At 35.8% G+C, this 14,834-nt stretch overlaps 1 protein-coding gene across 2 annotated transcripts in view; it reads right to left on the reverse strand.

The window, feature by feature from the left end:
- LOC113062588 (nectin-2-like) overlaps positions 1-14,834 on the reverse strand; it is a 134,021-nt gene that overhangs the window by 62,947 nt on the left and 56,240 nt on the right. For both annotated transcript variants that reach the window (XM_026232529.1, XM_026232528.1), the window contains exons 2-6: positions 13,069-13,178; positions 11,565-11,808; positions 8,349-8,642; positions 6,381-6,498; positions 2,393-2,541 (exon numbers count right to left, since the gene is read on the reverse strand). In XM_026232529.1, the coding sequence (XP_026088314.1) occupies positions 2,393-2,541; positions 6,381-6,498; positions 8,349-8,642; positions 11,565-11,808; positions 13,069-13,178 (915 nt within the window). The remainder of the gene's footprint in view (positions 1-2,392; positions 2,542-6,380; positions 6,499-8,348; positions 8,643-11,564; positions 11,809-13,068; positions 13,179-14,834) is intronic.

Raw genomic sequence — 14,834 nt, forward strand, 5'->3', positions numbered from 1 at the left:
CACTGCTCTTTTCAGCAGGGATGTGCTTTGTGTGCTGTTTTGAGTTGCGCATGCGCTTACATGTGTGCATGCAAATGTGTGCTCGTGTTTTCTTAAAAAAAAAAAAAAACTCAGTGTTTCCTCAAGAGCAGTCACTAACAAATCAATAAACGGCACCAAGATTCAGCCAAGAATTTAAGCAGCTAAATGGCCTCTCAATGCCCCCAATAGAGTCTACAATGAAAGCCTTCAGTTTTCTACATTAGCTGTCTGAAAATGGCTAGGGAAGGGAAAGAAATGAGGAAACACTCCTTCTTGGCAAGCTGCATGATTAGTCTTTTAGCTGGCACAAGCAGAGGTCTCCCACTTCAAGGCGGGACGAAAGCAGGAAGAGTTAATGAGTGCTATTTCAACTTCCAGAGCATTCTGTGTGGGGGATGTTCCACTTCAAAACAGCCCTCCTTCCTACTTTTTCACTTTTTGTTGTCTTTTTTACATAAACATACACACAGACATTTAATTTCTCTCCAGCTAGGCTGGTAGACCCACTGGGAACCAGTGCAATCTAGCCTCATTCACGTGTTCAGTTTTGGGAGTAGGGGTTTTTAAATTCCTCTTGCATCAGCACAAGTCTGGCCTGCAATCCGCCGAGCTTTGTCATGGTGTGCCACTCATGTCTGTATTCATATTACGATCTGTTTACACCTGACTTAATGACATAATTGAAACACACACAGCACAGGATAGCACAATACCAGCACAACTAGCAGATGCATGAACTAAAAATTGCAAGTGGGCAGTGAATAAGAGTTTTTCACACACACACACAAAAAGAGTTTAAACCAGCCTTAGGAAGTTTGCAGGTTTTAGGTTGATCATTCTGGTCAACCAACTAGACTGGTTTAAACCAGCCAAGGTTTAGCGAGTCTCCCAGCCTGATAATCTAGCATTTAGTTGGTTTGTCTATTTGAAAACTTTCCCCAAACCCCTCTAAAACCATAAAAATTGTCCAAGGACGAGCGTTAAGCGTTTCAAGATTGTCACATCCAAGTTGTAGGCCATTTAGATTGTTTGGTCATTTAGACAAACACCAGCTTGCCATGTTGGGAGAGCAGCTAGACCATCTGATATCAGTTGCTACATTAGGCTGGCTTAAGCAGCTAGTTTTTCAGCAGGGTTTGCATGATTGATCACCGCTGTCTCAAGTACTAAATGACTTTGTGTACTAAAGAAAAGTATCAAAGATTACACAAACAAACTGGTGAGTAATTCTCTGCCACAGGCACATTTCACTCAAATTAGATCATGATAAAATGCAGTCACACACACACACACATGTTTGTTTTTGTGAAAAGTGGGGACATCCCATAGGCGTAATGGTTTTTATACTGTAGAAACTGTATATTCTATGGCCCTTCACCAACCCTACACCTAACCCTAACCCTCACAGGAAACTTTGTGCATTTTTACTTTCTCAAAAAAACTAATTCTGTATGATTTATAAGCGTTTTGAAAAATTGGGACATGGGTTATGTCCTCATAAGTCACAAATCATTATACAGAGTTGCGTCCTGATATGTCACAAAAACAAGAGCACACACACACACCTGTAAGGACCAAGCATTCTCATGACTGTGAAAAAACTCTCCCCTATAATACTGTTCTGAAAAAAAAAAAAAAGTTGGAACAACATCCCACACTTTCTTGCTACAGAGTGCCTACAAAGAGCCTTTGTTCTCCCACAAGACAATTGAAATTTCCAAAAGGATTCCCACGGATTCTAAATGCAGCTCTTGCACTTGCCTTGTCATGAGAAAGTGCCAAAACCACAGTGGCTCGCGGGCCTACACGCGTCCATTTATCCAAGCAAACGCTCTGTAGCTGATCGACAATGGGTAACGTTTCAAGAAATGGACCATCAAGACAAGCGCTCAAGAAGAAAGAAACCCATGCACAGGAACAGAGAGAGAGAGAAAGAAACAAATACGATCCCTTTTCTTTTTCTGTTAAGAGAGGTTAAAGACACAACAGAACTGTTAGGTATGGTAAAGAGTAAAAAGAAAACAAGTGAAAAGAAAAAATTAAAAGCAACCCGGCAAACTGGCTCACACCAAGTGACTTCACATAGAACAAAGACTTCTGGAGAAATTCCCATAAAATTGGAAACCCAACCACCAAGTAAGAGTCTGGCTTCTGAAGCCCTCCCACTTTAGAGAAGTGTACATGAATCTGTAGATGGAAGGAGAAATCCTTTTCTCATGTTGTGTGTGTTTGTCTTTCTGTGTGAAGTGTGAAGGTGGCGTGCAACACCGTGTCCTAACCAGGCACTATTAGGACACTGTAGTTGAGCTGAAAAGTGTATTGACTGTTTGCATCAGTAGTGCATGTGTCATTCCTGCATTGCTCTACTCACCGATGACCATGGCGACCAGCTCTTTCTTGCCAGATCCCAGACTGTTCTTCACCTCGCACACGAAAGTGGTGTTCACCGTTTCGTCCACCTTCCTCACCAGCAGCCGGTTCTGATCCACCCGAACCGAAGGTGGCAACTGACCCGACGCACTGAGGAACCATTGACACAGAAAAGAGCATTAGTAGCTAGTCTTTGAAAGCATGCTGTTTTAACTGTTGTATGGTTTTACAGCTGACTCTGAGGTTATGCATCAAATCAAAGTCAAGTTTTAATATTCGTCAAACCATCTTTAGTATTATTAAATGCTTTCCATATGGTGTGATAGTCACACACGTGGCTTAGTTCAGGGATTAATAATATGTATGCAATTATTTATTTATGTAGATCACATTTAACACCAGTTTCAAGCATTCATTTTTACATTTTGATTTAATCGTTCTTATTTTTATTTGAATTTTATGAAATTCTTGTTTTGGTCAAAAAAAATCTTGATCAACAGATGAAAAAAGGGACACAGATCGAGGTAAAACTAGTGTAAAGTTCTTATGTATTTTATCTATTTAATTTCACAATAAAACAAACAGTTGATATAGAACACAGTTCAAAGATCTTTGCTGCAGTTTTAAAAGCAAATGAATCACTAATGCAATCTTTATGTTTAATATTACACAATTTATATACATATTCATTTATATAATTACTGGCAGGGGCGAACTGGCCATCTGGACATTTTGGAGAAGTCCAGAAGGGCCGTCCATCTGAAGGCCGTCGGCCTGCTGATTCATCAAAGAAAAAGTGTCAGATAAAGTGACGTTGACAGCCGACAAAAGGGGGCGCTAGTGCAATCTATTTTTGCTTATAAGAAACCAGAACTGCTGTATACGGCCTCCAATGTCTTTTAGTAAGGCCCACTGGATCATTTTAGACTCCGATGTAAGTGAAATGTAGGTCACGTAAAGTTTGCTTTCAGTTTATAATGTTAATACTTTACTCCAACCAGGAGAGGTCGCTAGTTTCCAGCTGCTACCTGTAGCTTTCAGCGTAGTAGGACGTGCACTCTGACTATAAAAACAGCATTTTCCAGTCAAGATGGTAAATAGATTAGCTTTCTTTACAAGTTCAAGGGGATACTCATGTTAAGATTGTTTGGAAATCTCTTATTTAAATCGTCATCACACCACTACGCACAAACGACGGGGACGCCAGAGTTGCACTTGCCTCAAATTTCAAAGGTAAAATGCATTGTCAACAAAAGCTTTTTGTCAAATGCATGACAGAACTGTTTGGACTGAACTATGTTCTTAGGGTTTCTGCGGGTCCTTAAAAACACTTAAGTTAGACTTAAGTTAAGGCCATTTTAACTTTTAAATGATACAGAAAGTCTTAATTATTAAGAGGTCTAAAATTTGGGGACAGAAAGACAAGAATTGCACTATAGATTAGTATGTAGATGAAACTTTAAAAGGCTATGAGGTCACTGAATAAACTTGAGCACTGCTCGTTTCAAAGTCAGGCGCACTGCTTTGTTCTACGGTTACCAGGGCAACTGTCTACTAGTTCCGAAAGTGACACCTGCTGGCAGAGAACGGATTTGCTTTTTCAATAAGCCCGTCTGCAATTTTTGCTACATGTTTTTAAATGTGAAAAAGTGGATCGACAAAAAGCTAATGCATTATAAAAATCTAAACAATTAAGACACTAAGGTATATTTACGTAATGTAATATAATAATTAATAATAATTGTTTAAATTAATATAATAATTTATACTTTTGACTCTTCCCTTTACTTAAAAATTGTTTAAAATATTTTACAAATCCTGCAGTTACCCTGTGGTTTTATGGTACCATTTGGAATAACTATTTATTTATTTATTTATTTTTAATAAGCCCTTTCCAACTGTCCTCTTATGTTGTTTTGAGAATGTTTTGTAGGTCACTAACTAAAAATAGGACCTCAAAATGTGCAAATTTACAGACAATGCAATCGAGATGTTTATTTGTTGGGGTGATATTGCTGTCAACTGACAATAATGAAATTGTATTTGTTTTAATGGAAACAATGATGGTGCCTGTTGGTCTCTACTATTAATTGGTCGTCTTCTGTTGGTGGCTTTTGTTAAAACCATTAAATCCTAATATAATATGTCCTAAAACACACTACATGATACCAATACTTAATGGTTTTAATGGTTAAAAGTTGATGGTTTGTAGTGGAAATCATTAGAGTTTCTGTGATGGTTGTTTGTCAGCAGTCTCACCATGGGTTTTGTGATGTTATTTGCCATAAATATGACAGGAAAGCTGTAATATGTGAAATAGTAGCGACTGTTTTTAGTTGTGGTGGGCCTATTTGGGAGAAAATCCAGGGCCATTTTTCACTCCCAGTCTGTCCCTGATTACTAGTGAACTATTATTAAATATTTGTTCCCCTTCTAGGTGAAAATTCCACTAATTTACTGAAAATGCACCCATATATCTCTAATTGTCAAATGGTGGAAAATAATGACTGCTTGTGTGTTTTTGGGGGGCGTTTTTTTTTGCTTTTGTGTGCTGTTTTTTTAATGACTCTTTAATGCTCACCATTATAATTAGACATTCTCCTTTTGAAAAAGTGCCAGATAAATCCGTAAGTGTTGCATATTTGTCGACTAACTTCAAGCCCTGCAATCAAACTGCTACATCCAAGTGTCTTTCACCCCATAAGTCTTGCTAATAAATGTTGTTTCTCGATCTGTATCGATTCACGTTCTTTGTTTTGATGAGAAAATGAAGTTGAACCAGTGAAGCGTTAATAAGCTGCTGTTGCTTTATACTGCAGGCAGTGATACTTCCTCAATTCAGAGCAAATTAGCCTGTGGCTGTTGTTAGCAGCGAAACTGCCACATCTGACTACATCTCGGTCGTATTGGAGATGGAACAACAGCACATAAATATAAGTATGAAATATGGATTCTCTTCAGACTAAATGACTAGTAGTGCTAATGAAAACAGGGTGAAAAATGTTTCTCTTTTTTCCTTCCCGTTTTGAGTAAATTCTGTCATCGTTTACTCACGTTCATTTTGTTGCATTTTGTTGCTAAAACTAAATGTGTTTTTCTTTTTTATCTATAGTAGAAGATATTTTGCAGAATGTACAAGCATCTATTCTATATATACACACTACAATTCGGTAGGATTAAAAAAAAAATTATAATAAAACTTTTATTTAGCATGAATACATTAAATTGATCAAAATTGACAATAAAGACACTTTTAATGTTACAAAATATTCCAATTCCAAATAAAAGCTGTTCTTGTGAGCTTTCTATTCATTAAAGTGTCACAGTTTCCACAAAAATATTAAGCAGCACAACAGTTTTTACCATTGATAATAAGAAGAAATGTTTTTTTTTTTCTTTTTAAACAAATCAGTATATTAGAATGACTTCTGAAGATCATGTGACTGGAGACTGCAGTAATGATGCTGAAAATTCAGCGTTGCATCACAGAAATAAATTACATGTTATAACATAATACAATAAAACACAGCTATTTTAAATTGTAATATTATTTCACAATATTTCTGTTTTTACTTCTTTTTTTTATTTTTATAAATGAAGCCTTGGTGAGACGTTCAAAAATAAACTTTTGAGCAGCAGTGCACAATTGAAAATTGAAGTTATCAAGCTCCAAAAACACTGGTTTGCTCTCTTCCTTCTCTTATTAAGTTGCATTGTTTCTTTGCATGAGGAACAGACCATAATTTAAGCTATTATCTGTATGCATTTATATGTATTGCTCTGCATCATAGCTCTTGAACAGCTTTTGTCCTTACATTCAAAACCGACGCCATCAGTTAAGAGAAAAACAAGAACTGACGTCAAATCTAGATGCATCTTATTTAAATGTGCACATTCTGCAACTCTTTTTGAGTTTGACCAAAGAAAATCAAATGGGTTTTTGAATGATGACAGAACTTATGCTTAAAGTTTATCATAGAGGAACTCACACTGTCCAGCTAACATCAGTAGGTGCTGGATTGGCATCAGCTTGGCAGGTCAACACGGCATCAGTCCGACCCATATACCAGTTATTGTCATATCCTTCTATTGTCACAGTGGGTGGATCTAGAAAGAATGAGAGAAACATCCATCTGTAAATCCTACAGCTGAAAGTGCAGTTTAAAGGCTGGTTATCTGTGTTCAGGGGGTGGGAATAAAAGATGCAGGTTTGCTGAAGATGACACTGCCCTACAGACTATCAAAGTGCATTGACACGCTGGAGAAATGCAAGAGAATGAAAGTGCAAGAGGTTGTAATGTTCCATCAGGGGCGTCTATAAAAGGAAACGGTGAAGTTGCAAATCTCTGACATCCTCAAACATTCCAGCTCAGCCATGCAAACACAGACACCTCAAACACTCTGTAAATAGCTTTTATGAAGAAAAAAATGTGAACAATGTGTTGAGGCTGACATGTGAGGAAGAGGCGAAGATGCTTTAATGCATTTTTCGATGAAACAGGGGTTGGGTGATGGAGAAAAGGTGCTATGAGGGAATGATAAGGGAGGGATTATGAGTTCACGTGTGTCACTGAGAACGAACTTCTTTAAAGGATTAGTTTGGCTAGAAATGAAAATACTGTCCTCGTTTACTCACTTTTGTGACGTTAGTTCCTCTGTGAAACACTAAAAGAGAAGTTTTGAATAATCTGCTGGTCTACTGGATTAATGGTTAGAGAGTCAGACTCTTCAATCCAAAGGTCACGGGTTCGAGTCTTGGGACCGGCAGGGGTTGGAGGTGGGGGGAGTGAATAACCAGCGCTCTCTTACTCTCTCAATACCACAAGCGAGGTGAGACCCTTGAGCAAGGCACCAAACCCCCAACTGCTCTGGGTGTGTGTGTGTGTGTGTGTGTGTACTTGGATTGGTTACATGCAGAACACATATTCTGAGTACGGGACACAATACTTGGCTACACATCACGTCACTTTCAAGCTTCAAACAGGAAACACAAAAGCACCCAATAAGTTTTGGGAAGGATTTAAGTCAATTATTGATTGATAATCTTCCTCTCCAGTGAATTACTACCCAGTAGGACAGGACAGAGTGAAAAACGAATCACAAACGAATCATTCAGACCAGAATTGTGCTCCCCAAAAGCACTGCAAAACCACTGGCAGCAGGTTTATAGTTATAACTAAACCTAAATATTTTTACTTGAAATAAATAAATGTTAACTGAAATAAAATAGAATAAATTTAAAAATATATTTTCTTAACTTCAAATGTATTTTATTAACATCCGTTTAACTTGACATACTGCAATAACAACAACTAAAATAAAAATTCATAAAAATTATAGGCATATTAAAAAACGAATAAAAATGTACAAAAAAGAAATTGAAAACCGAATATAAAAATAAAACTGTAACAGTTATTAATAAAAATAATCAAAAATTAGTTTAATTTGAAAATGAAAATATACAAATTTTAAGTAAATCAAAATATGAATAAAAACTGTAACAGTAAACATTAACTGAAATAAAATGAACATAAAAAACCTGATTGTATTTGCATTAAATTTATATTACTAGTTTATACATTAGTTTAACATTAAAAATGTAACATTTACAATTAATAAAAACCTGATACTACAATTACACTGACTGGCACCAGTGGTCTCTACAATCTTCTAGCTTGCAAAGTTTTTGGGAAAGGCAGCTGTGATTAGTGAACTAGATCAGATTCAATGAAAATATCTGATTCAAAAAATGAATTATTCATTGCTACTTATATTTATTTTTCTTATTTTAGAGCTTGACAGTCCCCAAAGCCCTTACTTTCAATATACTAAAATAAAGGCAGACCAGGGTTTCCTTCAGAAAGTCTCTCTTTGTGTTGCACAGAAGCAAGTCATATGGATTTAATAACTACTCCTCGCAGTGTGTGTGTGTGTGTGTGTGTGTGTGTGTATCTTACACTCCACCACCAGCTTCAGCGGGAAGGGTCTGGGTTCGACCTGCGTCCTCTGATTCACCACACAGGTGATTTCTCTGCCGTTTTCAGCAGGCGTCGGGATCATCCTATACTCGCTCTTCACGGTGACCGTCCCGTCCCTCTCGGGCACTGAGGTGTGATTATAGCGGCCGGCAATGGTTGTAATCCAGGAGATTGTTGCCTCTGGTTTTCCTTGGGCTGCTTCACAGCTTGCCACAACCACTTCAGAAGAGCTGGCTCGCACCGGGATGACGGTAGCTGAGTTTCTGGGTTTGGCTGATGGAGGAAGAAAGATTCAAGAGTCTGCATCATCATTTTGCTTTTTAACAGCCTTTTTTTAATCAATCAGGTGGAGATTGAGCTAAAAGACACGCAGCAAAGCTACGGCAGTACTCTGTTAACCTGTTATTGACTTCTATTAACGGTATAATGTAGAGTCAGCCGCTCATTATCGAGAGAGAAAGAAAGAAAAAAACATTGACAGGATGTTTCAAACCAGGCCACTTATTACATAGCAACTTACTAAATATAAAAATAAACAGACATGAAATATTGATTGATTACTGGAGAAGTACAGTGAGATACGAGAGGCATGAAACTAGCACACTTGTGTTGGAAACCAGATGCCTGGGACAATCTGGGACGGTCAATTATAGAGGTCATTATACTCAAATATTTGGAAATGTAATATGCATGATACTGGCAACTACAGAGCTCAATTGCAATTGCTGAAATCAAATTAAAACTCGCTTTACACAATTTTGTCTTAATTCGCTAAAATTAAAATATCATGAAAACAACTGAAACAAGATGTATCTAACATTTAATGAAAGCAAAAGCCACTGCTTAAATAATAAAAACCTGATTATCACCACTTTGTCTAAATTAACACAAAATCTCATAAAAACAACAAACAAAACCGGAGACATTAAATTAATTAGATTTTTATTTTAGATAAAACTTTCATGAAAACAACTGAAAAGTAATTAAATAGTCACTATGTGGCATTTTACAGCTATATGTATTTATTTATTTATTTTATCGACATTTAATGAAAGCAAAGTAGATTACTGCTGAAATGAAATGAATTTTTTTCTTGTCTTAATACAGTCAAATTTATATATTTCATGAAATAACTGAAATAAAAACTGCTGAAATTAAATAAAAATTGTATTTACTTTTCCCAGAATTAAATTCATTTAATGAAATCAAGGGAGACAACTGCTGAAATTAAATTAAAATGAAATAAAATTAAATTAAAATGTGATTTTCTTTTTGCCTTAATACACTCAATTTTAAATATTCCATGAAATAACTAAAAAAAGCAACACATTTTTTTTCTAAATTTGATTTACTTTCCCCAGAATAAAATATCATGAAAACAACTGAAACAAAATGTATTTATCTAACATTTAATGAAAGCAAAGGAGACCATTTCTGAAATGAAAGAAATGTATTTGATTTACTTTTTTTTGTTTGAAAACACTAAAATTAATACATTTAATGAAAACATCTGAAACAAAAACTGCTGAAATTAAATTAAAATTACCTATTTTGTCTTAACTAAAACTAACATGAACTTAAATTAACAACATTTAATTAAAATAAAAAAACTGCTAAAAACAAACTCAACAGTCACTCTTTACATTTTTTATTTGTTTAAATTAAAAGTAATATGTAGTGTTATAATGATTTTTATCACTAAAAACTTATATAAATAATATAAATATAAATAAATAATGCAAATAATAATGACAGTATATATTCAAATACATGAAGGTATAGTTATCTGAAGCTGATCATCTCATGCCCAAACACACATCAATGAAGCTAAAGACAGAGGTTAACAATGATCGAGGAACCCTTACTTTGTGTTCTCAAGGGTCCTAGAGACAGCACTGATTCATAGCATCTCTCTGTGTCTGATGATAGCATTAGCTTACTCCTTCAAATGATGAATCAGGCTAATGGACCACATTTTCTTCATTATATTTTCTTTCTTAAGACTTCAGTCTGAGCATCAGCTTTAAGCTTTGTTGTCTATTTGATAGAATTTTGTTGGTAATATAAAAGTAGGCAACATTGTAAATATTGATTTGATTTTAATGCACTAATTATTTGGCCATTAAGTTTCCTAAAGACTGTGCCAGTAGGCTAATTTCACGCTCCCTGCTCATGTCAAGACACACACGAGTGTGAAAGCAGAGCTATTTTAAGAGCATCTCTGACTTGAACCTGGCAAAAATAGCGATGGGAAATTTTGATTCATTTCCACGAATCAGTTATTTTCAAATAAATTGGGTCAAAACATCAATTTAGTGATTTGTTTAAGCTATTATTTGTTCATCATTATTGTTACTACAGTGAACTGTTGCTACTCAAGCTTTCATGGTTAGGGTTGCCAGATTTCAACAGTTTAAATCCCCCAATCAGAGCTTTTTCTTAAATCAACAGGTCAAAGAAACAGTGACCATACTTAATTTTATTATATTTTAAATAATTACAAATGGATAAAACCTAGTGGTTTAAAGAATAATGGCAAAATTGGTTATTTTTGGTGGCTACACTGTGATCGCTAAATAAAAGCTAATAATTATTTTTCTAAACAATTCCTTATTACTTTTTGGTATATAAACTATTTTTACACTGGATGACATTTTAATGGGAGTCTTGAGAGTCATTTTCTTCTTTTCAAAAAAACTACAATTAAACAGAACACATTCTTATGTAGGAAAAAAAATACAACTGTATTAAACTTTTACTTTTATTCATTTTCTGCTCAGTGGTTTACTTAATCTTCCCAATCTGGCAACCATGTGTTAGTGCGCTCTCTACATTACAGAAAAAGTGCTGATGAGCTGAAAAAACCAGCAAACATGCAATTTGAAGTTTAGCCGTCTCGACTGAGATAATATGATCTAATACATCTAACATTTACATTTAGTCATTTATCAGATGCTTTTATCCAAAGAGGCTTACAAGTGAGGACAATAGAAGCAGTTAAATGTAATACAGCCAGGGTTTTTTTTTTTTTTTTCACGTAATAGTTTGTGGCTAAATCTAAGAGCAAACCATGCGTGTTGACATTCTTTTGATTTGTGCACATGTTCAAAAATGTAAATGCCAATTACATTGATAACATTGCTGAGATCTATAAATGTCTTTATGTCTATGTCTATAACTAAACATGTTACCTACCCAGCATGATAAGAGTGGTAGTCCCCTGCTCGTTTCCGCTGGGGTAGGTGGCGTACTCGCAGATGTACCTGCCAGCATCAGCCATCCTCAGCTTGTCGATCCTAATGGAGGGGTTCTCCAGGGAGTTCTGAGTGAACGATACTCGGCCCTCAAAGTCTTTATTAGGGAAACTGGCTCCGTATTGGGGGTGGAACACTGCAATGTTGTGCCTATCACCCTCCACGCGCTCAAACATCCACGAAACCTGCAAACCAGAAAGAAAGAGGGAATTATTCCTCACTCCATTGCTTTAACATACAGCTTCCTGCTAGCCACCTGCTTGCTGTTTAAACCATACGGATGGAGGAAACACTGGACAACTACTGCACTTGTGCTGAACTGTCACTATAGCTCAATATTTAGTTTTTTATGTTAGCGCTGAATAGTGTACAGTAGATGTGAACTCAGCATATTTAAATGTCACACAAGTATCTTTATCAAGCAGGCAGACAGATTTTACTGAAACCTGTGATAATTCAAAACTTCTGATGATAACCTTTTAAAGCATCAGTTTAGAATTAATAGAAAAGTATATTCAAATTCACTAATGTTTTGTGCTAAAGTATATGCTATATATATATATGTGTGTGTGTGTGTGTGTGTGTGTATGCTCTTGTTTTTGTGACATATCAGGACACAACTCTGTATAATGACATGGGTATAACACAGGTATTACAAGGAGAGGGTGACTTATGAGGACATAACCCATGTCCCCATTCTTCAAAACACTTATAAATCAAACAGAATGAGTTTTTTTGAGAAAGTAAAAATGCACAAAGTTTCCTGTGAGGGTTAGGGTTAGGTGTAGGGTTGGTGAAGGGCCATAGAATATACAGTTTACAGTATATATTCAGTATACAATATACAGTATAAAAACCATTACACCTATGGGATGAACCCACTTTTCACAAAAACAAACATGTGTGTGTGTGTGTGTGTGTGTGTGTGTGTGTGTATACATAGATATAAAATTACTTTTTTTATTTAGACTTATTAAAATTATTCTTAAAGAATTTAAAAATATATAGGTTTGGGGTAAGTGAAATTTAATGTTTAAGAATATGTAAAAAATTCTAAGAAATGTGATCGTTTCAGAAGAATATGAAGCAGCACAACTGTTGAACATTGATCATAATGAGAAGAAATGTTTCTTGAGCAGCTATGATTTCTGAAGATCATGTGACACTGAAGTCTGGAGTAATGATTCTGAAAATTCGGCTTTGATCGCAGGAATAAACCATATATTAAAATAGATTCAAACAGAATACTGTTTTTTTTTTATTATAATATTTCACAACTGATTCCTACTGTATTTTTGATCAAATAACTGCGTCCTCGGTGGGCATTTAACATTCTTACAAACCAAATCTTTTCAATATTTTATATAACAAAAATATACTCTAAATATACCAAAGAAAAAAGTCATTTTTGAGACTTGGAACTAATGAAGTAGATCTGGTCTCACCTGTGTGAGTTTGGTGGTTCCACTGTTGGTGAACTCACAGCGCAGATTGACAGATCCATTAGGATACGCAGTGACCTCGGGTTCCACTCGAACACGCTGACTCCAGACCGCTGCAAAAGAGAAGAGGGAAACATTAGAAAGGCCAGTTTCATAGCCTACATCAAAATTTGGCAAATGAATTCCAGACAACAGGCTAATAAGAAACACACCAAAGTGCTTGCGTTATATTCCTGGACCTGAACTTCCTCCGGGAAAGAGAGCAGTCTCAGACTTCCTATCTATCGACTGAATGTGCAGACTGTCTCAGCGTGAGACTGATCCTGCTTTGATTGCCCATAATTAAAGAAAAAAAACACAACTTTGAGCTATCTCATCATCACAGCATCAATCTACATGATCACGGATATGGATCAGAGGCGGGCTGAACAAATGCATCTGGATGACAAGCATTATTAAAGTCAATCTGAAACATTCACTGATTTTTACTCCCACAATGCAACACATGAAACAGGACATTCAATGAAACAAGGAGGGCTGCGCTTGATTTTATCTGTCAATAGCTGACTGGATTTTTTATTTTTTTTATTAATAATATGTGCTAATGAAATGATCATAATTAGACCTGAAACATGTGTTAACCCTTTAAAGCCTCTTGTAAGTCAATTCGTTTTTTTTTTTTTTAATGGAATGGTTTGTAGAAACTTTATAGAAAATATTTTAAAAATAAGTCCAGTAAGTGTTCATCTTGAAATATCACTAACAATATATAACAGTTATTCTTACTTTACCACATAAAACTCAGTAAAGATTTCACAGCTAAAAGATGAAGATTTTACTACATATAGTATCCCCTAGACAGTCGTTCTCCTTTTTGGGGGGATAAAAGAGTCGTTTAGCTCTCTATTATGTGTTCAAGGCCTCATATTACTATGGAAAGAATTTTAATTGTTTAGTTTTTGTTTTTTTGCTTGGTGTGTGTGATATAATTAAGTCTTAACTTTCTCTCGCCAAATAACAGATGGATTCTGCACACTGAAAATTACATTACACGCTTGACACACTTGTACGTAATTAAGTGCATAAATAATTAAAAATCATCAAAATAATGTTTATGCTGCTTTTAAAATGGTATCTCGTCCTTGAACAAAACAGTCAAGTGATCATTATATTATATTAACAGGAGGTTAATGCTCATAAAAAGAAAATAATTGTACTTTTATTATTATTACTCATGATAAACTCACACTACATTGCGGTGCAAATCATGATGCTTTCAAAAAAAAAAGAAAACAAATACTTTTGCTTTTGAAAATGTTGACCCGGTGGCTGTGATCCCAGACGGTGATCTTTGTGTCAGCACTCGGCACAGCATTCACTTATGGAAGATCGCAAAGTTCAAGTTTTGCAAAACTCACTGGCTTTCTCTTTACTGTATACAAAAGCAGGGTAAAATAAACAACCTGTGTTTTGGCTCAACTACTCGGCGGACTCCAGCAAGCTCCTGCGGAGACAGAAGCGAAAGGCATCCAGCTCAGAGCTCCAGGAGTCAAAGGCCAGTGAGGCCAGTGAGGCCAGCGAGCAGTATGAGAGCTGCTCCATATATACTGATGGAATAAAGAATGGCTCAGTGCTCACACACACACATTGCATTCACAAAACAGCTGCTTTTAACAAGATACAGATACATCAGCCTGCTCAAATGCTCCAAACACAGACCTCAAATTACATGCACCTTGGCTCGGAGAGGATTAAATCCATCAAATACA

Source organism: Carassius auratus, chromosome 44 (assembly GCF_003368295.1).
Source record: "Carassius auratus strain Wakin chromosome 44, ASM336829v1, whole genome shotgun sequence".
In the NCBI taxonomy this organism is placed as follows: domain Eukaryota; kingdom Metazoa; phylum Chordata; class Actinopteri; order Cypriniformes; family Cyprinidae; genus Carassius; species Carassius auratus.